This window comes from Limanda limanda, chromosome 12 (genome assembly GCF_963576545.1).
Source record: "Limanda limanda chromosome 12, fLimLim1.1, whole genome shotgun sequence".
Lineage (NCBI taxonomy): Eukaryota > Metazoa > Chordata > Actinopteri > Pleuronectiformes > Pleuronectidae > Limanda > Limanda limanda.
In genome coordinates, this window is record NC_083647.1 from 13055074 (window position 1) to 13077780 (window position 22707).

At 41.7% G+C, this 22707-nt stretch overlaps 2 protein-coding genes across 2 annotated transcripts; one reads left to right on the forward strand and one right to left on the reverse strand.

Annotated features, from left to right (window-relative positions):
- Positions 1-13745: 13745 nt before the first annotated feature.
- zdhhc22 (zinc finger DHHC-type palmitoyltransferase 22) lies at positions 13746-14664 on the forward strand. The gene is made up of 2 exons (XM_061083479.1): positions 13746-14301; positions 14387-14664. Exons 1-2 carry the CDS (start codon positions 13746-13748, stop codon positions 14662-14664), a joined length of 834 nt encoding a protein of 277 aa, XP_060939462.1.
- Positions 14665-18111: 3447 nt separating this feature from the next.
- On the reverse strand, positions 18112-21892 carry cipca (CLOCK-interacting pacemaker a). Its single transcript, XM_061083013.1, has 4 exons — positions 21838-21892; positions 20641-20757; positions 20078-20247; positions 18112-19398 (listed from the first exon to the last, which is right to left on the reverse strand). Exons 1-4 carry the CDS (start codon positions 21890-21892, stop codon positions 18601-18603), a joined length of 1140 nt encoding a protein of 379 aa, XP_060938996.1. The 3' UTR covers positions 18112-18600.
- Between the last annotated feature and the right edge of the window lie 815 nt (positions 21893-22707).

Sequence of the window (22707 nt, forward strand, 5' to 3'; positions counted from 1 at the left end):
TCCACAGCATTTTCAGCCGCGCCGTGGCTGTGACAGAAGGGCGTGCTCTGTTGTAAACACGGCGTTGGGTCTGCAGCAGTAAACGGCAGCCAAAAACTGCATCACAGCCCTGTGCTGTCCAACTCTCAGCAGAGCTGTGGGGGAACAGGAGAGTGAAGCGAGTGAGAAAAGGAAGAGGAAGCTGAAGGCCTCCAAACTGGCACACGATACTGAACCAAACCCCGGTGTGATTTATCGCCACACCAGTAAAATCACTCCCAGAGCAGCTTCATCACAGTTCTGTGAAGTGTTGAACAAATGGTGCATGTTGTGCAACAGGAGCCACGGCAGGATGTCTCAGTCAGGTCTCGGTGTAGGAGGCCAGATGATCAATGGCAGAGCTGCTGTACATCACCGTGTCAGAGAGCAGCGCTGAGGAACCTACGTATGTAAGATACAAAGCCGCAGTCCTTTCGCTGCTCTTTCTGTTTCGCAGCTCTTACTGCATCACTCTGTTCATGTTGTGAAACTGTAAAGCCCAGATCCTGTCAGATACATCAAATCTGAGCCTCCCAGTGGAGACGACAGGCGAGCTTGGATGATATGTATCCAGGTTTACCCCTGAGGGTGGATCACAAAGCACGCACACACATATCTTACACGTCCTCTCTCTGCGCAGCTGTTCTTATTAGAACTTTACATTGACCTCCATTCATTATCCCCAACCTTAACCATGACTTATTCATGCGTAACCCTTTATCTTAACCTATATGAAAACAATTCACATCTTACTCAGGAGCTCTTACAGGAGCTCATAAATTAACTGTTATCTCACTAGGACCAGGCTTTGGTCCCTGTGAGGTGAACTGCTTCTGACAAGGTCAATGTTTACTGGAAAGGAGGAAACATAAATGAGTACACAGACACATACACATACATACACAGCATGATGAACTGACCCATCAATATGGACAAAAGGATTTTTTTACTGCTAAAAATAGATTATTCACTACACAGGCTTACAGGACAATGCATACAGAGGAAACAGTTTTCTGAAGAACTAATTAAAACAGAGACTTCTTCTCTCATCACATGATTGATTAGGTGCAGATTTTGGTCTAAAATAATCATTTTGGAAACATCTCAGACAAACTAAAGGACAAACTAACAAATTGATTTACAGGAATGACAGTTTGAACAGAACAGAGTCCGAACTGCTTCTTTGCAGATAATGCATCACTTGTGTAAGCACTATGGCGAAACTGTTTGTAATACATGCCTGTTTTTTTCATAATTTATCCAGTCACCAGTCTAAAGGCATGATGTTGATAGCTGCAGTAAAAGTGGAAGCAGTTCAGAGCCTATTTGAATATGAGCTGTGTGAAATGTGCAACAGGAGCTAAATCAAACAGACGTTACGCCCAGTTAGGAAAGAAAACGACAGCTATAGCTCTAAACTGGAAACACAATGACAAACTCTTGACATGTAAAAGCTTAAACAGACCTTTATCTGCTCATTGAGCTGCTTTTTCTTCTCGCATCAGATGAGCCGCTCACTTTGAAGACTGCCGGCTGCTAAACAGTGCAACTCTTCCTTCTCCACCTCCGGAGCAGTGCAGGGTGCCGGAGGATCCGGGCTACAGACTGTGGTGTGGTTTCACACAACATTTGGACAAACGTCACCACATGACTCAGCAGTTAAACCACGAGAGTCCGCGGATTTTCTCTCTCTGTTTCATCTCTCGAGTGTAAACACTCGCTCACAAGCTCTCTGTGGTATCCGTTTCTTCTGCGGCACACTCAACTGAAAATCTTTCTAATCCTCTGCCTCCTTTCTCTCCTCCTCATCCCTGAACCGGGCTCTTCCAAGCCAACGCAGCAGATTACAAACTGATGTTTGGCTGGGGAGACAGTGTTGTGCCCCCCGCTGGCAGCTCGGGTGAAATCTCTCCCCTGTGCTTAGTGAAGACTATTAAGATCAGAAGTGCTGAAGTCAGTGCAGGAGCCTCGAGGCAGTGATGAGATGAGTTTGAGTCAGGGAGGCTGCAGAGAGGTAAAGCTACTGTAGCACAGGTCAGCTATTCTGATGATTGCACCAAGAAAACAACAACGGCTGAGGTATCTGTGTGTGTGTGTGAGAGAGAGACACAGCAATTCAATCGTAAATCGGAAGATCGATAACTCGCGATAAGCCTTGATTCAATCCAGATATCAATCATCGCTTTATGATATTTTGATTCAATCAGCTCATGTTGCCGCTGCGTCACAGACTGCGTCTAACCCACATCATTATGGTGGCGTAACCAACTGCACATTTTGGCTTCAAACTGAAAGTGTACAGCCATGGTTGCGATATTAAGAGGCCATTCATGACTGTAGGATGTTTCACCTTCTTCCAAACCACAAATGTCGACCTCATGCTGGTGTCAGGAGATCACTCAAGTAACAAGGCTACATTGTCTGGGAACATGAATTTCTACAAAACATTTTGCACCAATACCTTCTGTTAGATGTTGGAATTCTTTACAGGTTAAGCAGGAACATTGACACTGATCACAATAAGAAATCATTCTCCCTGTTACCTTAGATAACCGTCACAAATTTCCAGGTAATCCATCCATCCCATAGCTGTCAAACCAGGTTTCTAAAAATATCAAAATGCTGTGATTTGCTGATTACAAATTTCAGTCTGGACCATAGAATGTATGTAAAGATGGAGGATGCGTCTCCACTTCCTTCCTCTATCCAGAAATGACACCAAAATAACCCAGATATAAACGTTGGTATCTTGCGCATTCGGAAGGAGAGTCTGCACAGCAGTGATCGGGGGTTGGCACCATGGTAACAAGATCGATACACACACTCAACCAATCAGGAGTCAGTCTCTGCTGACAATCGTTATGTTTGTTTTTGTAGCTACTATAACTTATTAAAACCAAACTTACTGGAAAAATGATCAGAACCATTAGTGTGATAAGAACTACATAAAATTACCATCTTTGAGAATAATATTTTGACGTGCTCTTCGACTTCTTAGTTTTTGTCCATGTCCCGTATGCTAACATGAATGAGGCAGGATTTATGATCTTTACTGCAGCCAGCCCCTAAAAACACCAGGGTGAGTGATGACATTCATCCACTACTCACTTTAACCATCCTTTCAGTCTCTCTCTCACACATCTCTCGACAAGTGCTTTGTCAACACGAGAAACTGAATCTCTGTCATCATAAAAAACATCTTTACAATTAAACATGTATCAAAGGGGTTGGGCCGCAGCAGCCAAGTCTAATCAACACCGTAAAGCATGTGAAGGACGACTCCGGCAGAGCCTTGCCTCCCGTCGCCAAACGTTCAGCTGGATCAAGACAGATGACGTTACCTGGCGCAAGGAACCAGGGAGACATGGATCTGTTTTACTACAGACAAATTAACCATAAATAAAAAGTGAAATTGCACCGACCTCCAAACCTCTGCACATAATCATCTGCCAGACGCTGTGAGAAAAAAAGTTAACTTGCCGTTACCATAAATAAAAGAATAAATGGTGTCAGAACAGTTTTCTACTCGACTGAGCCGGCCGCAGCCCTGTTCGACATGCAGGTCTCCCCTGCCACCGTCATGTTTGTGTTGGCAAACACTGTCCTCGCTGTGTGTGGCAGTGATACCAACATGAAGAGGAAAGGTTTGACATTTCCCTCGTCTCTGGCTCCATCTCAAAGGCCCCGAGCCGGTAGAATATGTATGAGTGTGTCTTCTCTGTGAAATTCTGGGGTTTAAATATGATTCCCTGAAAACAATCCTTCTGTAATTGACTGCACAGTCATGAAAATAAATCTTGGTTAAAAAATCATGTCAGCTTTGAAGCCACACTAATTGTTTCTGGGCCATTTGTGGGTAGTGAAACAAGGTGAAGTCAAAGGTGGCACAGAAAGATGGACGATGCGCCTACACTTCCTACTGTTAGACAAGAATGAAGCAGAAATATCCCAGGAAGGACTGCCGCCATCTTCTGCTTTTGATTTCATTTGGAGCCAGACTCTGCAGAGTAGAGATCATGGGATCAATATCAAGATCCCACCGATACATGCGCTTGACCAACCCTGTGTCAGTCTCTGCTGCCCATCATGACGTTTCATCCCATTTTCATACTGATGAATAATGAATTAAATTGGAATAGAAAGTCGCAAAAACTAATCAAATCAGTCAGGATTGTGTGTGGGGATATGGTCTAAATACTTTTTACCATATCCTGTGATATGTGTTGATATTTTAAACCGTCTTCTGGCCCATGCCTCCTCAGTCACATGCAGAGTTCCTGCTTCATTGGCTCCACCATCTCATTCTCTCTTTTGACCCAATTATAACATGACTCATTCGGATTGAGCCAATCACCTGAAAGCTGTCAAAGTTTAAAACGACCTCTCCTTCGTGTCATTCAGCCGTCACTTCAGTACTTTGATCAGTGAGAGACCCACCTCCGCCGCTGCACCACCTCACCTCGTGGGTCATCTCCATTCAACCGTCCAATCAGAAGCCTTTATGAGACCTCCAATTATAGTGCTCCATTCCTCATCACCACCAGCACCTGTGTCTACGCTTCCATGATGTTCTACTTTCCAGTTTAAGCACCGAAGTCTCTTCATCTGTTCACAATGAAACTCATTTTATTCTTATTTACTCATTCTCATTTGTTAGCTGTTCAAGTTCAGGCGATACTCAAGCCTTGGACGTGTCGTTCCTTGCCGGCACCATTACCATTCATCAGTTTGTCAACGAAGCACAATGAATCCAGGGATAGGAAGGGCTCAGAATGATCCACCCATTCAACGCATTTGTTTCTCGAGGACGCATTTGTCAGCCGCATCTGAAGGGAGCCATAAAAATAGCCTTGCCTTTGTGACGCAATCTGTTTTCAAATACAGCCCCTGAACTGAGACACAGCTAATAAGTCTCTCCTGATTTTAAATTGGGAAATCATGTGTGAACTTATTCTCAGCTCGACAGGAGCTACAGGCCTCTGCTGTGCTGGTTGTGGTTGGAGGTTGGTGTTGCGGGGGATGGAGAGGGGGCAGACCCAGCCTGAGGGAGGGAAAGAAAGGGGGCGGAGGTTTTCAGCACAATCTGCTCACCACCTGCTTAGCGGAGAAGGAGGGAGGAGGCTTCACTCTTCACACAGCTCACTCTCGTTCTCTCTCTCCATCACATGACACAATCACAGACCACTGATGTGTGCGTCTGCCACGAGGGCACAGCGATGGCAGCCTCCCCTCATTTAGCCTCTTTTCCGGAAAGATGAATGAGCCGTAACATGACTGGAGCGACGACTGCGTGCACGTGCTGTGCTCAACAAAACACAACAGCAGCTCGGTGTCTGGCTGCACATGCTCAGTAGCCTCCCAGGGGAGCACTGTGGATCTGCCCCGCTGCTGCTGATGCTGCTGCAGTGTGGACTGAGCCAAATCCTCACCAGGACCCATCTGGCTTCAGTAATAACTCTAGTCTACCATCACCAGTGTGCAGGAACCACAACCTGACTGATCAAAGGTTCCTCTGCAATACTTCTGGAAGATTTCCTCTCAGTGAATCTAAATATGAGTAAACCTGAGTCTCAAAGTGGAATTCTCTTCACCTGCACATCGGACAACAAGTGGACACACAGCCTCCACCTGATCAATATTTTCAGCATCAATCACATTAAAAAGTTAAATGCATTAACACAACATGCAACATGTCTCTGGGTGCTAACGCAACTATCATGTGTGATGTCATATTTACATTGTAGTCGTGTAGTTGTGCAGTTGCCTGCAGGGATGCTTGGTATCGTGAAGCAGAAAAGCAACAAAATCTGAGATATGAGAGTCAGTTGCTGAGCAGCAGTCGTTGTAAGGCAGGAAACGTCTTAAGTAATTATCATCTGCTTTTCCTTTTTGTTTTTAATGTGAAATTTCGAGAAATACAGCATCTTAATCCAAATCCTCTCTGCAGGAGTATTTAGTTTTCGTACTGTAAAAATTAAATAGTACACAACTCAGGGAATTAACCTAAAATCATATACATGCTTTCGAGTTAGGGTTCATTAACAGGTATATGCTTTAGAAAATGGGCTGCAACTGTGAAGAAGGGCTGCACCTGATTATTAATATTATCTCTATTATCTCTCATTATTTTAATGAGAGTAAGTTAATGATTAATCACGTTTGAGCTATTAAATATTACAAAGTAGTGAAAATTTAAATTTCTACCCCAAGCCCATTTTGCTACAAAAGCGTCTGCTGTTCTACCAGCCCACAGCACATGTAAACAAGAGGCACAGTCAGTAGAAATGCTGCGAACATCAAATGCTGCTGCCTGGTTCTATACTAAGCTTCAAGGCAGCCTGCGCTCCATTGGTAAGAATCTATGTACAATACATCAGTGGCAGTGCTGCATGCGTCGCAATCACAGTGAGGGACTCTGTGGAATAGCAGACAAGATAACAGCAGGAATCTCAAATAGCTTCTGAAGACACAGAGAACAAAGACGAGCCCGTGGTACACGTCTGCTGTGGTTAGATGGCAGGAGGATGGCTGGACTCTGTGGTGGCATCGGCCATCTTCTTTGGAGTGGTCTGCTGGGGTAGAAACATTTCAACTGCGGACGGGAAGAGACTGGATAGACTGATTAGGAGGGCCAGCTCGGTCCTGTGATACCCACTTGACCCAGTGGAGGTGGTGGGACCGAGGGGGAGGATGGCGAAGCTGTCGTCTCTGCTGGACAACCAGTCCCACTCCCTGCAGGGCACCATCACTGCACTGGGCAGCTCCTTCAGCGACAGACTGATTCACCCTATTCACCAAGTGTCTGAAGGAGAGGTTTCACAGGCCGTTCTTTCCTGCAGCATCAAAACTGTACAACCAGCTCTGCTCCCAGTAAAAACTACATGCACCACCATTATGGACTGCACTTTTGATACTTTAACTCTTAACTGTGCAATATTCACATTGCTATATCCATCTGTCTATGCAATATCAACAGTTCATGTGCAATCCATTCACTGTTCATATTCTTACACTGCACATTTCCTGTCTTGACACTGTATATATTAGTTTAATGACATTCATATTTTACTATATTTCTATATATTTTATTACATATATTCCTCAGACTTTAAGCATTGAATGTACTTTTAACTTTCTGATGCCTTTTTACTAGGGCTGGGCAAGTTAACTCGTTTTAATCGAGTTAACTCAAGTGATGAGTTAACTCGATTGTTTATCCGCCAATTATTTTCTTTTTTCCTGTTCTGCAGCAGTCAGCAACAGACTTTCACAAAATAAAAGCCTGACTTTCACAATAAAAAAATAAATAATCAAACCTGAGTTAATGCGAGATAAAATAATTAATTGAGTTAACTCATCACTTGAGTTAACTCGATTTAAACGAGTTAACTTGCCCAGCCCTACTTTTTACTCTTGCTGCTGTAATACAGCATATTTCCCCAGTGCGTGACTAATAATTATCTTACTTTTGAGAGGTACTATACAAATAAAGTTAATGTTATAATAACAATAATTAATATATCCACCAAGGCATTAGTGTTGGACAATACAATGATACCATGATGAGACATTTCTAAGCAAATTCTTTGATATCATTGAGTGTAATAGACAGTGGTGAGCCACCACATTGATTACTTTGGCTTTTATTTCACTGCATCAGACAAACATTTCTACAAATGGCTCCTTATTTCAATTCTCAGAAACTGAATATGACACAGACTATCAGGGCTAAATATCATGACAGAGGATTTTAGCCACTTCACCAACCCCTCTATTGTACAAACTGAGAATATTGTCCCTGTTCAGCAGAGACCCTATATGTCCAAAACCAAAACCACCATTTATAAATAAATAGAAGTAATAGACCAACAGCATTTATTTAGGCAAAGAATGTCAAATGAAATATGGAAATCAAAGGTTTACGTTATGATATTTACGGTTAACTGGGAAAAATATCTTCAATGTCGAAACAACTTAAATGAATAGTAGTAGTATTCATAGTAGAAAACATACAATGCTTTCAAGGCCATGAGCTTCTTAAGGTACGCGATGAACACAATAAACCTACGTAATGAAAAAGAAAAAAAGATACAATGTAATTTGGCCATGAACTCAAGTCCAAAGCTCCTTCTGGTTTCATATTTGAAATTCCTGGCCCTTAAATCTCAGAGCAGCGGATGTGACTCTGCAGCACAATGCTTTGCACAAATAGAAGAGGAGATAACTCACAACACAACAAAGGATCTTTGAACACCCACTTCAGTGTTTTACTCTCTGGTCATTCTACTCATTCCTACACAACTGTCAAGTTCTCACGGTAGAAGAACATCTAATAAACCAACAAAGAAACAAAGGACCAGGGTTGAAAACATAATTTCCCTGGTCAGAGGTGATAAATAATGGACAGAGGCTTGTGCTTTCTTGTGATTTTCTCTCAAATATAACTCCCTGTCGTCCTCTTACTCAGTAGTTGTTGATGGTGTACAAGCAGCCCATCCCACATACTGAAATCTCTCCTTTCAATCTCAGCTTTGTCTCCTGAAATATTAATGCACATGTGATAGTTCAGGATGCCCAGCGTTCATTTGCTCCTTTTTCTTGGGAGATGTATGGAGCACTCTTCCTTGAGTAGTCGCGGATTAAAGTTTAAAGAGATGGACCGCTGAATATCTGTTTGGTTTCACCTTTGTCCGTCACTGACACATGAAAGAGTTGTTACTATAATCCACAGATGGAGCAATCCAATTAAAATGGAATCAAATCACAGATACCTGACTCAATCAAATAACTGCAGAGGATTGTGCAAAGTGAATTTAGAGATGACACTTTTCGGACGTCCATTAAAATCCTTAGATGTCTTTGAAAAGCCTAATCTCTGTGTGCATGGAAGCCAAACAAGATGGAGCTCCTTATAAATACTGAACAATACTAATTGCCACCATCACGGCCATTTATCCTCAGATGTGATGAGCCGTGTGTGCATGGACACATTAGGCTGATGACTCTCTGCGTCCTCATTTGAATACCTAAATATAATTTTCCATTAGGCTACAAATAATTAGACGTTTATTCTTCAGCGTGCTGCCACGCAAAAGCAACTCAAATGTCAACAACCACATTAAAAATCTGGCATCTGAAAGGGCGATTATTTTCATCATGGAGATTTGTTTAAATCATTTTTTTTCATTAAGTCTTGTCTCTTTCACCATCTTAGCATTGTCCGATTTTCGTGGGGGCCTCTCTCAACCAGGGATAATAGCACATAGAGTAAAATCAGATGAAGATTATCCAAATTCAAGAGTCCCCTATTGTTGCAGTATCCAGGCATCTGTGGAGTCTCAGTAGTTAGAGAGGGTCAGCCACCAACAGTCGGTAGTTTGATCCCCAGTTCCTCCAGTCTGCATTCCTAAGTATCCTTGGACAAGAGTGGGAACCCCAAAAATTGCCCCCGATGACTGTGCCGACAATGTATGAATGTTGCGTCAGTGTGGCAGTGTGACAGTCACATTGTTGGAGACAGACAGAGAAGACACAACAATGGTTTGGAGAGATGTGCCAAGTTTCAGATATATTTGTCCACTAGAGAAGCTCAACATGCTTTGTGAGATAACTGGGACTTGGTGAGATAAAAAACGCCTTTTTAGAGGAACAGCTCCGATTAACTTGTCAACCTTCTGTGCGGCTCATAAGCCTGGTCTCACTGATTCAGCCGGTATTGATATCTCCTTAAGACCTCATCCGTCTTCAGACTTCATCCCTGCGAGATCTCCCTCACACTCAGTGAGGTGCGAGGGCCATGACCTCATATTACCTCAAGAATATCTTCTTAAATATAATTAAAACCCTGCCTTTGTTTGTGATAAAAACAGAGTCAACATGAATTCAACAGGTCAACTCTTTGCTCAGTTGACCACTGAAGGTTTTGAGCCTGTAGAAATCCAACAGACAGTGAGTGGTCACACATCCTCTAATGTTCCTCATCTGACGCACGAGTTCCTCATATTACAGATTCATTTGTTTATGGACGAGTCAACGGAAGCATGAGGAACAATGGGTGTAGTAGCGATCGAGAGGAGCTGTGTGTGTTTTGGGTGTAGAGGTCTGATACGTTGCCAAACACATCCTCAAGCTCACCAGCGCTGCGCCACGATGCAGGGAAGCTTCTCAGAGAACCTGACTCAGCCTTCACATTTGAAATCTTTAGAAATGGAGGAACATTATGATTCATTTGGCGACTCTTGTTCACTGCAGCGCCCACAACTGTCTGCGCACCCTGCTTCCTTCTTCCCTTCCTTCCTCCCTCCAGCTCTGTGACTTGATCAAAACGATTGCGCCACGTTCAAATCAATGCAATGATTCATGAGGATTTAAAAATATTAAAAAATCACTCACCTCAGGAAGCGTCGGTGATCGCTGGCGTCTGGCGATGATGGAGATGCCGCTTTGTGTGTGTGTGTGTGTGTGTGTTTGTGTGTGCGTGTGTGTGTGTGTGTGTGTGTGAGAGAGAGTGTGTGTGCGAGTATGTGTTTTTATCCAACACTAAGAAACAAGAGAAACTCCCACCTGCTCAGGGACCGTCTGACAATGACACACCTGCCGAGGGAGCGTCAAGTAATTTCACTGCAATATTTTAATTTATCGTCTCTGATTTTAGAGCATCCAAATACATTAAATCAATATTAATATAATTTTTTTAGCGCAAAATCACAATATGCATCATCTCATTTAACATAGTAAGGTTTGATACCTTATAATAATACAGAGAACGTCAACTGTTCCCTCAACGAGCAAACACGTGGTGACTGTGGAGGATAAAAAACAAACTCCAACAGAAACAGACACCTGCCTCGACCGGTTGAGGTGAGAGGAGAAACATGGGGTGGGGGAAGAGGGACCCCTGTCAGACTGGTTGTTATAATGAATATAATACGTAAAGATGGTATGATGTTATTAATAACAACAGCACCAGCTAATAGTAGTAGTAGTAGTAGTAGTAGTAGTAGTAGTAATAGTAGTAGTAGTAATAATAATAGCAGCTATTAAGTGTCGTGTCACTTATTTAGCAGATGAGATTATCTGTAGTATAAATGTTTAAAGCTTTGAGAAGCTGAGGAGAAGATAATGATCTGTGTATGAAAACAAAGTCACTTCATGAGAGTATTGCCTACTTTCTGTCGTGTACAAATGCAAATGTTAATGTTGATGACTGTGATCTTATTGTTCAGTGTTGTCTTGACAAATGTGAGACAGTGAATGAATTCAACTAATTTTTTCTGTGATATTTTCTTATTTGGTTTGTTATTCTCCTGACTCTTTGTGGTTGCTGAATATAATTAAGATTTGTCTGAAAGGGATTGTTTTCTTTTCTCACTACTTGATATTGCAATTCCTTGCACCCGCAGACAGCTCCACACCCATCAACATTGATTTGCATATGCACAAATAAGACTAAATGAAATTAAGCAATACCTCCCTAAAGTGACATTTTTCAATATGGGCTTACACCGTGAACAACTGCAAATGAACGTGCAAGGACCAAGAAAACACAATGTGTGTGGGTCCGCAGCAGAGGAATATAACAGCAACACATAATAAATCCAAATCACTAATATGACAGCACTGATGCAGGATAGGGAGAATCAGTGAGGATATATTGCCACCTACAGGAAAACTGTCTCTCCTACAAATTTCTACAAATACAATTTAAACCAAGCAGCTTTTCTGTCTCTTTAACTACACTGACTCAAGTGCATGAGGTACTTGCCCTTCCCCTGTATTTTTGCAGTCCATGCCACTTTATACTTTTATTCCACTCGTACAGTTCATGTAGCAGTTAGTTCGCTTAAAAACAAAACCTAAGTGACGTGAGTGAGTAATTAAATTTGTTTACTACTTTTTTAAATTAATTTGAATTCAAGCATTTCTCTTTATTTCTAGTATTGCTACTCTTACGTAAACATAGGGTCAGAATATCCCTTCAATCAATATCTGCAATGACAGATGGTGAACCTAAGATATTTACTAATAAGGGGTCATAAAGGGGCCATAATTCACACAGACCGGCCAATTATTTGTTCAATATCCTTCTGATTCAGTAGACATTTAAGTCAATTCTTGTTTTGAGCAAAGTCACTAACTAAGACTACGGACAAAACGGGGGAAGCTCAGGGGCCAATCATATTCCAGCTTCCGCCTCTGGAAATAATATAAGAACTGTCAAATTGCAATCAAAGGATGAAATTAAAGCATATTATAAAAGAAAAAACCAAGCCAAAGGAGTTGAGTATATATAATATAATATAATATAATATAATATAATATAATATAATATAATATAATATAATATAATATAATATAATATAATATAATATAATATAATATAATATAATATAATACAAAACAATAATAATATTATAAATATAATATTAATCTAACCAAACTTAGCCTAGGAAGGTTTTGTCACTATAATCATTATTACTATTATTCCACAGTATAAAGGTGAAATATGCCTTAAAATTGGACATGTCCATGTATGTAGATAGATAGATATATCATAACAATAATTAAAAATAAAATCTAAAATGTAGGTAAAGAAAGAAAGGAAAAACGACGCATCCAGACCAACAGGCGGCGGTAGACAAAGGAGCAGACGGCAGTTTAAATGATATAGAGACGTCAGTGTGTCTAAACAACACCTTTTGGTCTGTGCTGCTTCGGTCTGTGCTGCTGTGTGTGAATGAACGTGCTGAGGTCTGTGGTGCTGAACGGACAGCTCCTCCGCCCCCCCAGCTCCTCCGCGCCCTGACGTCCGCAGGTAGGTCGCCCGGTCACCGCGCTTCCGTTAGATCACAGCTTCCATCTGCGTGGCCATGGAAATAAGATGATTGACGCCATCACCGGCACCGGTCTAATGTATCTCCTGAAGGAAGCAGGAGACGGAGAGGAAACAGACCTCTCTGTCCTCTAGTGAATGAATGGGTCACATTTCCCAGTGTTTTGATTTGAGGGCATAGCGACTCGGTTCCAGGTTCGGTTGACTGTCGGTGTTTTAGTCCGTTAGTGCTGTAGGTCAGGAGATCACATGTGAAGAGGCTGAGATATTCTTGGTATTCTCAGTGGCCCCTGAGAATCCCTAGACCCACATTTGCTCAGAAATTAGTTTTCTTCAGTGCACGCTCACACTGTCCGTATTACAATAAGAGATGACACTATATGATCTTCCTAATAGTATATAGCTCTCAGTCAGATTCTCAACCAGATTGTAAGAGGTTTTCCATCTAATCTTTTTATTTAAATTGTGTGATAACGAATTCAATTATTTATGGTTTATGTTATTTATGTTGCCTGAATATTATCTAAACTGAAACAGTATGCATTCATTTAGTAACATTAATGTTATGATTGATTTGTTATGTGATTTGTGAAAATAAAAAAAAAAAAAAGGGGGATGACCATTTGTATTTATATGGTTATTTATATGAAAGGGGAAGGTAATACATTGTTTTCTTCTTCCTGTTGCTTTTTTGTTCATGGAATGTATAACTCAACTAAACCTAACTAAACCAAGAAACTGCAAGAAAGAAAATAAAGAAACTCAGCTAAAAGATACAAAATATTTAGTGAGTAAAGGGAGTATAAAGTACTGACCTCTATCATTAGTCAAAGCTACTGTTAAATGCTTTATGATAACATTAGGCTCACTGTGTCCTCTTCACTGTCACACAGAAATGTTCACCAGGATGTTGAAACTGAGACTCCTCAACGCTGTAGCACCTGCGTACTTCTTCACAGCTACAGCAGTCACCTTCATTTTGCACTTCTGCTTCTTCGTCCCAACGATATTCCCAAACACCGACACATCACCCTGGGGCTCCACAATTCTCCACACTGTTGTTTTCCTCTTCCTGATGTTCAACGCGCTGGGGAACTACATAATGACTATCAAATATCCTGCTGAAAGTGCCAACATGACCGGGGTTCCCGTGTGCTCGCCGCACTGCTCGGACAAGGTGGACGCCCACTACCTCCTGAACGGACGCCACTTCTGCAAACTGTGTAAGAAAGTCATTCTCAAGAGGGATCACCACTGCTTTTTCACCGGAAACTGCATTGGCAACAAAAACATGCGCTACTTCATCATGTTCTGCATCTACACATCGTGCACATGTTTGTACTCTCTGGTTCTCGGGGTGGCCTTCTTGACAGTGGAGTACGACATCTCCTTTGAGAACCCGCTGACCTTCCTGACTCTCCTCCTCCTCGCCACAGGCTACTTCTTCATGGGTGATTATATTTCCAGTAAAAGGTGATCATTTCAGATACACGACTTGAATTAAAATCTTCCTTCTCAATTCCTCTTCACACACAGGAACCATCTCAGGCATGCAGCTGTTTGTGGTGCTGATGCTGTACGTGTGGCTGGGCATCGGCCTGGTCTGTGCAGGGTTCTGCTGCCAGCAGGTCCTGCTGGTGGCCCGGGGTCAGACCTGGTGTCAGATGCAGAGAGGGCAGCTGGTGGAGAACCGAAGCCCCTGGAGAAACAACCTTAAGGATGTTTTCGGTACCCACTGGCTCCTCGGCCTTATCCTTCCTGTGCAGACAGTGGAGATGTGTGCCGACGAAACAGACGCACATAAACAAGACTGAGGGATAACCACATATCAGATCAACAGCTCACTATAGGTCACGCAAGCAGCACAAGTTGTAGAATAAATGCTTTCTTTGGAGCCATGAGGTTATGGTCATTTTAAATTCTAAATGGATGCTTTATGACTTTTTGAGTAGTCATTGAAATAGTTAGCTTTTAGTAAACATTCCTTTAAGGACAGGAGCCATATAAGCAACGTGAAACTGCATAGGTGTAAACTTTACGTAGTTTTTTCCAAGGCAATATTAAGAAACATAAATTGTTTTTGCCATAGATCACTTTACATGCACTACGACATGCTTACGTAAGATTATAAAGATGCTTTTGCACAAGTGCATAAATTCACTGCTTTGTAAATTTGTATTATGCCTCTGATCTGCCAAACAACAGCGCTCTGAGATGATCAAAGTGTGTTGCTCTTCCACATTTCCTTGTAGGATTCTACAAGGTGACATTCAGGAAACACGCGGTTTTTACAAGATTCATTCACTTGACGTTAAGGGCTAGCAGACAGAGAAAACGACAATGGACAAAATAAACTGCAAGGCCACTGTTGTATGTTGTTGAGCCTAATGTTTTCTACTGAAAAGAATGTGACTCGGTTTGATGAGGGTACGGGGATGTTTCCCTTTATATGGCTGGGGGGAAATGTGAAGATGATTACCATATTATTATCCAGGGTATTATTCACAATGTGCCATAAAATAACGTCTAACATGCTTACCGATGACCCCAAAGATGAGTTATTCACTGAACTGCTATTGATAGAGCCCTTGGTAGAACGATAGGTAAGGACCTTTATCTGTTATACTGCAGCTACAGCTATGGGTATATTCAAAATTGTGTCAAGAGATGTTTTGGATTTCAATATGTATGTTTACTTTCTAGAGCTATTTTGTCTATTCCTGTTATACCAATAAAAGTATTCAAAACACAAAAAGGTGCTATTCTCTTTTTCAAAACTACACATTCCGAGTGCAATAAATGAGTTGAGAGGAATGAGGCAATGGTTTTCAGATGTTATTTTATGACAGTTCATAATTATTATTAAAGTGACGTTTGCTGCAGAAAAGCACATTTCACAATAACACGGTAAACTCTGAGAAATCGTTTAAGATAAATTGTAACCCTTTAACCCGCCCTTTGAAAACCTAGACTAATTATTTCTTAGATGTGTGATGAGTAAGTATTGCAACAGTTGACTTAACATTTATAATTGAACCATGATTATCTTAACACTGTAACTCTGACTCTATTGTGCTCCTAGAGTTATAGTTTATTTTACACTTTCAAATAATAATTTTAATGCTTAGGAGACATTCAACAGTCACATGGAGGGATGGAGCTCACAAAGAAATACAGAAATCTAAGCTGCTCACGCATTGATATGATGGACAAACATAGGGATATATAATAGGCACAGGCCTCCAGTTAAAACATTTATATTGACATTATTTAATCAAGACAGAATGTTCATTTTGAGAAACAAGTCATAACATTTGCCTAAAAATGTTGTCAGTAATCTTGTAACTAAAGTGCAAGAGTTTGTTATAAAAAACGAAATGAAAATAATACTACATCATATCAAGCTTGAAACTACAGATGGATAAGCATGGCGGCAACACATGCAAAATCAAGACAACTATATGGCTACAGCACTTCACTTGCAACAATTTAAATTCTCGCAAATTTGTACACACATTTTAAAGGTTCAGTGTGTCGGATTTAGTGGCATCTAGTGGTGAGGTTGCATGTTGCAGCCAAATACGCCTCACCTCACCCTCCCCTCCCCTCCCAACCATGAAAGAGAACTTCATGGTATTCTAGGGTGAAGAAAAACACAATTTAAACAATTTAAATTTAAACGATTACCCACTTATGAAAACATCACTAGGACTATTTTATATTGAATTTCTGTCAATGGATCCCTTTCACCCCTTTAAATATTACACACTGGACCTTTAAGGTGTCTTTTGAAGAAAAGAGCTTGCAAGACACAATGTCCTTAGATATATATCACTACCGTTGCCAAGGAGGTTAATACATCCTACCGAGTTCCATTCTAGTTCACAGAGCCAAAATAAGTGTATTAAAAGGCAGCAAGAAAAAGGGTCATAAGTGCAGACAGTCTCCAAAACATCATATGTTAATAAAGAAAGGGTGTCACTCCTTGATGTCACAAAGTGGCTGTAGGGACGTACAATGTGACCTCTGATGGGGAAGGAACCAGAGTGGGTGCAGGAGGTGGAGTGGGACCAGCTAGACACTAGACAGGGCTCACCTCAAACCACAGCTCTAGCTCAGGAACCAAACTGAAATCCTTTTACAGAGTTGCCCAGGGTGAGTGTCATGGAGTTCTTCCTGGAGAATGCTACTGCAAGTCCGAAAGAGGAAGCCTCTGACTGTTTGTGCTTATACTACTAATAGAAGTTCCAAGTGTCCAGGCTTCTTTGAGTCTGTGGATGAGATCTCAGGAACGGTTTGACTCAGGGAACTTCAAAACTCATGTAGGCAACAATGGAGAAACCTGGAGTGACATGACTGGGAGAGACAGGCTGCCTGATCTGAACCCCAGTGGAGATTTGATGGGCGATAGCTACAAATCGGCTTTGTTGGCTTCATCAGACCCTCAACATGCAAACTGGTAGGAGACCCTGGGGCAGACCCTCAACATGCTGGAGAGATTTGATATTGAGTCGTCCAAGTAAACTGTTGCTGGGGAGAGAGATGTCTGGCTGCCTGGGTTGACTAGCTGCCACTGCAACCAAACCCTTGGTATTCATCAAAAAGTGGATGGAAGCAAACAAGTAATAATGCTTTTCCCTTATCTTCTGTCATGTACATAATGTTGCAATGTCAGATGTCCATATTACACATTGCCTAAGTTTGCAATAATGAGGGTAAAATACGTAAGGGTAATACCTGTGAGACAGAAGCTAAGGTGACTGAGAGCTTGGTTCAGACTGTCTGTTCCACCTGTTAGGTTCCAAGTACAACACGGCCCTTCTCCCAAAAAAATCTACTTGAGTAGAATTAGGAGGAAGGAGGAATACTGTTTCTCTAGCAATTTTAGCTAGGGCTGTATAACTGGCACTTTGAGATAAATATGGGCTTTGGAATTGTGCATCATGCAAAACTCTTGTAAGGGTATCCCACAATAAAAAACTGAGGTGGAAATGAGCACAATAGGTCCCCTTTAAAAATAAATAGTATAGATACCAAATGTATATTTACAAATTTACATTAAAAAAGTACTGGTTTAGCCAACCCCCTGATCTACTTCCTGACAAAGGAGGCATGTCCTTTTTCAGATTAATCTACTATACCATGTTTAAGGTAAATAGATCTACATAACTAGGGATGCGTTTAGTAAAAGAAAAACTAAATGCATTTATCCATATCAGGTTTTCTATGCAATCTTAAAAGTTAACATTATGCTCATATTTTCTCCGCAGATCAGAGCGTCAAAGCATGTATAAGGAATTAACCCCATGTGCGCTCCCATGCTGTAAGGCATGCGCTTGTGCAGACAGCAGTTTGGTGTATAGAAGGCCTAGCCCTATTGCAAGCGATACCTGCTCTTTGAAACAGCAGAGGCTAGAAAAACTATTATAGGCAAAGGTTTGAAATGTAAGCATGCTACCTAACTCCCACTTAGTAAGAGAGAATGTGCTACAGCTTCATATTTAGAGATTAGACCATCTGAGTGTTTTTTCTCCATTATCTGTGGATATAAGACCATTTGTACTAACAACCTGCTGTCAAAAGCATTAAAGCATTGAGTTTAGTTCACTTTTTTTGGTTAATTGAAATGCTGGGTGATGTGTTGACTATTTCACAAAAAAGAAAGCTTTTCTTGAAACTATCTTTTTCACATTCGGCAAATTGTATTGTGTCCCCCAGATTGAGAATCTCTGGTCACATGCACCAATACATTATGCCAGGTGTCTCGGACCTTTAGCTCCCCACTGGTCCTTATCTGTGTCCTGCAGAGAAAGCTGGAGTTTAGTCCAGATCTGTGGGTCTCTGCTGCTCAGAGCCTCCAGCAGCAGAGCCGTCTGCTCTTGAAGTTGCTGCAGCTGGCCCTGGGTGCGCTTGTTCTCCTTCATGAGCTGCTTTGTGCGCAAGGTGATCCCCAGCAAACCCGACTTGTCGAGAATATTGTAGGTATTGCTGAAGCGTTTCAGCTTATCATTGTCCATTGAGAGGTCGTCCTGGTATTTGTCAGCATGGATCCCGTCGTCGTCCATCTCTGTCCTGAACTCATCTGTACAGGGGGGCAGAGTGCTGGTTCCTGCCAGTGGGTAGAGAGGGGTGTCAGTAAGATGCTCCTGACTCTCAGCTGCCTGTGTCGGAGGGTTTGCTGCTTGGGAGTTGGCGATGGGTTTAACAGGAGACTGCAGTGGCAGCTGTAGGCTGGGCGAGCTGTAAGACCTGTGGCTGTGGCGATGCCTCCTGTGCTGCTGGTCATTTTCGGATGTTGAATGTCCCCTCATCCTGGGGGATCCCACCCTTTTAGTGGGCACGTCTTTGGGGTGAGGGGCGATTCTCGGGTATGACTTGACGACAGGCGTGTGGCCTTTAGAATGTCGGCTATTTTCAGAGCAAGTGTTTGCAGAGCTGCTGCTGCCATTAGAAACCATGGGTTGGAGAAGAACCACCTGCGATTGAGGCATCACTTCCAAGGGTGAAGAAAACCCCCACTGATTTTCTGCTGGAGCCATCATGGATGGCTAGAGGAGAAAAATAACTTTATTTTATACTGTTATAGTACCTTTAATACAGTACTCATTAAACACAAGAATCATGATCAAAAAACACTTTGAACAATTCCCACTATATATATTATGATCTAAGCTAGAATGATGATGAAGACACACAGACAAAGGTCCTCTATTAGCTAAAGGTAACTTATCCCTGTATTGACACTAAAGCCCTTGGTAAATGTATTAAAACTGTGATCAAATGAGAGGAGGACCTGAACTAGTCTCAGCCACAAAATGATTTGGTGGAAATGCCAGGATTTAAATAAAAGAAATCTTGAAAAATCTTGATATGTAGAAACACACTTTATGTAATTATCATAACTTACATGAAGCATTCATGTTCTGTTATGAATCTATTAAGTTCTTTAAATTAATGCATAAAGCAAACATAAATTGCCCATTTTCTACATTGTGGTACAGTTTGAGGTTTGATTGGTGCTTGTTAACTGCATCTTTTTGTTGAGCCCTTTTCTATTAGAATGATTTTCAAAGAGAGAATTAATGCCACTTGCTGTTAATCTTGACAAACCAACTCCTAATATTGTTGCTTCATTTGGCAGGAAAGTGAACTATGGACAGGGTGAACAACCAAACAAGCCCAATGTTAATAAGTAAAAATAGGCAAAAACAAATTACTGCATGTTACCTGATTGAGGACTAAGTTGTTCATGATGATCATTGGAGACAGTGCAGCGTATGAGCCTCCCATCAGAGCCACCTGTGGAGCCGCTGGGTACTGGCCGAATATGGACCCCGGCCTTCCTGCATCTTCAGAGTCGGTCAGATCGACTGTACTGAGGTTCTCAGAGCTGGCGTCTGAGGAGGGGAAGACAAGCATATTGGTCTTTACATGTTTAAAACCAGCAGATTAACATTTCTCTTGTGTACTGTAACTGAGACAGAACATTGATACAAGCTGTGGCAGCTGTGAAGGAGCACTTCTAAAGCATCTCGGAAAAAGATAGCATCAACCTGATGAGCAGGATTAAACCAAATCCAGGGCAGCCTTCATAGCAGAAATAAAGGGCATCAGAAAAAACGGCCCACTGGAGGATAGCCTACATAAAAATGTGACCTAGATCTGCAGATTTGATTAGAGTTGACCTTGTTTATGTCTCAACTGACGTTTTTTCTAATCAGGGAAACGCTAACTATATTCACTTACAGCTATTCATTACATGAAGCGTTTGCAACGTAACTGAAACAAACCTGAGAAGCCTGAATCTCTCTCCAGGTCAGGCTTGGATGTTCCGAGGCGTGTTGCCCTGGTGAACACGGGTGTCCCGTGTCTGCCGGGTCGACTAGAACAGTTCATGTTTGCCTTTTCTAGAAAAATGAATCAAACAGAGAGCAGGGATTTGGTAAGAACAAATCGTAAAACTTTGATGGAGTTCAATGTGCTTTACCTATAATGGAGAAGAATATATGTTTGATGGCATCCAGTGAAGAGTCTGTCTGTTATTTGCACTGTGTTATTTAATTTGTGTCATCTTCCTCTGTCATTTTGGAGTCTCGATTTAAAAGGGAAATATTTCACTGACTGTATTTCTATCAAATCTGCACTGACATTAATTATCTATAGGTAATTTAGATCTGGTCCTGATGTGTCAATAGCACAGTGATGCTGCCTGATCAGTCTTCTTTACACCAAGTGACAATAACATTAGGAACTGTAGTTTCATATTATGCAAGGAAAAATACACTATCCCCAATATTAATCTGTACTTATCATATTCTGTCTTATATAAACAGACGTTAACTTTGTCAAGTTCAATCACAGGGAACAGAAAGAGGTCAAAGAAACAACAACAAAATAGTAGATTCCAATAGAATGTCCATTGCGGTCAGTCATAGTTCTGAGGTGGACGTCTCGCGGCCTGTCACCGTCAGCTCGTCTGATTCAATCACTCATGTGACGCATTTCCTCCATGTCCTGACATAGCCTGTGTTTAATGTTACGTGGTAACGAAGGAAACACGTGAAGGAGAAGAACACACATGGTGAGCTGTGAGTCTGAGCTCTGGGGGTCAGCCCTATGTTCCCATTATGTTCTCACAGCCCTATGTTCCCACATTTCTAAGGATTTTTTTTTCACTGACAATTTTGAAAATTAGGCCTATGTTCCCAGATTTATTTTGAAAAATTAGTCCCGATGTTCCCACAGCCCTATGTTCCCACATTTCTAGATTTTTCTGAAAATTAGGTTGAGCTCAAGAGAGTTTAGGGTTAGGGTTCACCAGCTACGGAATGGTGAACCCTTAACTACCAGGCAGGGGTAGAAATGTGGGAACTGTAGGAACATAGGGCCTAATTTTGTAATGAATATTAGAAATGTGGGAACATAGGGCTGTGGGGACATAGGGCTGTGGGAATATAGGGCAGTGGGAACATCGGGAACATAGGCACGCTCCCCAACTCTGCTAGCGACGTAAGCGAACTGTTCACAACTCGCTTCCAACATCTCGCTAACTTGTTACCAAACAAATAAACTGACGCAAAGAACTAAATCTCAGCAAGAGAAACGCGACATGAACTCCGTGAACGTGAGCTGATGTTTGTTTCTACGAGTCGGATCCCGTGTTAACTATTAGCTCAGGTCGCTGCTCTAGCTTTGGCACAGCAACTTGCTGCATAGCAGTGCTATCAATAAGATAGTCGGCTAATAGCATGATTGATACCATCCTTACCAATGCGCAGTTCACTGGAAAACATGAACCAGTTCACACTGACGTCCAGGACAATAGTTCTCCTGTCGTGTGTTGTTGTTTAGCTAACGATAGCTTAGTGTTGTTGCTGTGTCTACCGATTACACCAAGTCCCTCAGCGCGGTCTTACAGGTAATGCAGTGTCTTCCTTCACGGTTTCCCTGTGGCACCTTTTTCGCCTTATTTTCATTGAGTAATTCTTCTTTGTATTCTTTATTTTTGGAAACATAATGTGGTCTCACACGAACTCTATTCATCCGCTCAATGAATTATATTTCCCAGGGTGGCTTCCATTAATCAGTGACTGCCTGGCTCTCTGTTGCACCTTTAAGACAACACTGAGGTCTGAAAATCTCCAAGTTAGTGTGATTGGAAACAAGTTGCCAGGGAAACGAGTCAGTGCATGCTGTTTTATTCCAAGAGGGATGAGTGCGCCCCCTGCAGGTGTAGGAGACTCCTCAACTTTTGGATATGTAGATATATAAATAACACTTTTCAAAATCCTCTATATAAATGTTATGTCTCTTCTATAAACAAATAAATATCAATATAATGAAACACTTTTTTATTG

Coding starts and splice junctions, on each gene's coding strand:
- zdhhc22 (XM_061083479.1), top strand. CDS start 13,746: ATGTTCACCAGGATGTTGAAACTGAGACTCCTCAACGCTGTAGCACCT. Junction 14,302..14,386: donor CACAGGCTACTTCTTCATGG/GTGATTATATTT, acceptor CTTCACACACAG/GAACCATCTCAGGCATGCAG.
- cipca (XM_061083013.1), bottom strand. CDS start 21,892: ATGTTGGAAGCGAGTTGTGAACAGTTCGCTTACGTCGCTAGCAGAGTT. Junction 20,248..20,640: donor GAGAGATTCAGGCTTCTCAG/GTTTGTTTCAGT, acceptor TCCCCTCCTCAG/ACGCCAGCTCTGAGAACCTC. Junction 19,399..20,077: donor ACAACTTAGTCCTCAATCAG/GTAACATGCAGT, acceptor TTTCTCCTCTAG/CCATCCATGATGGCTCCAGC.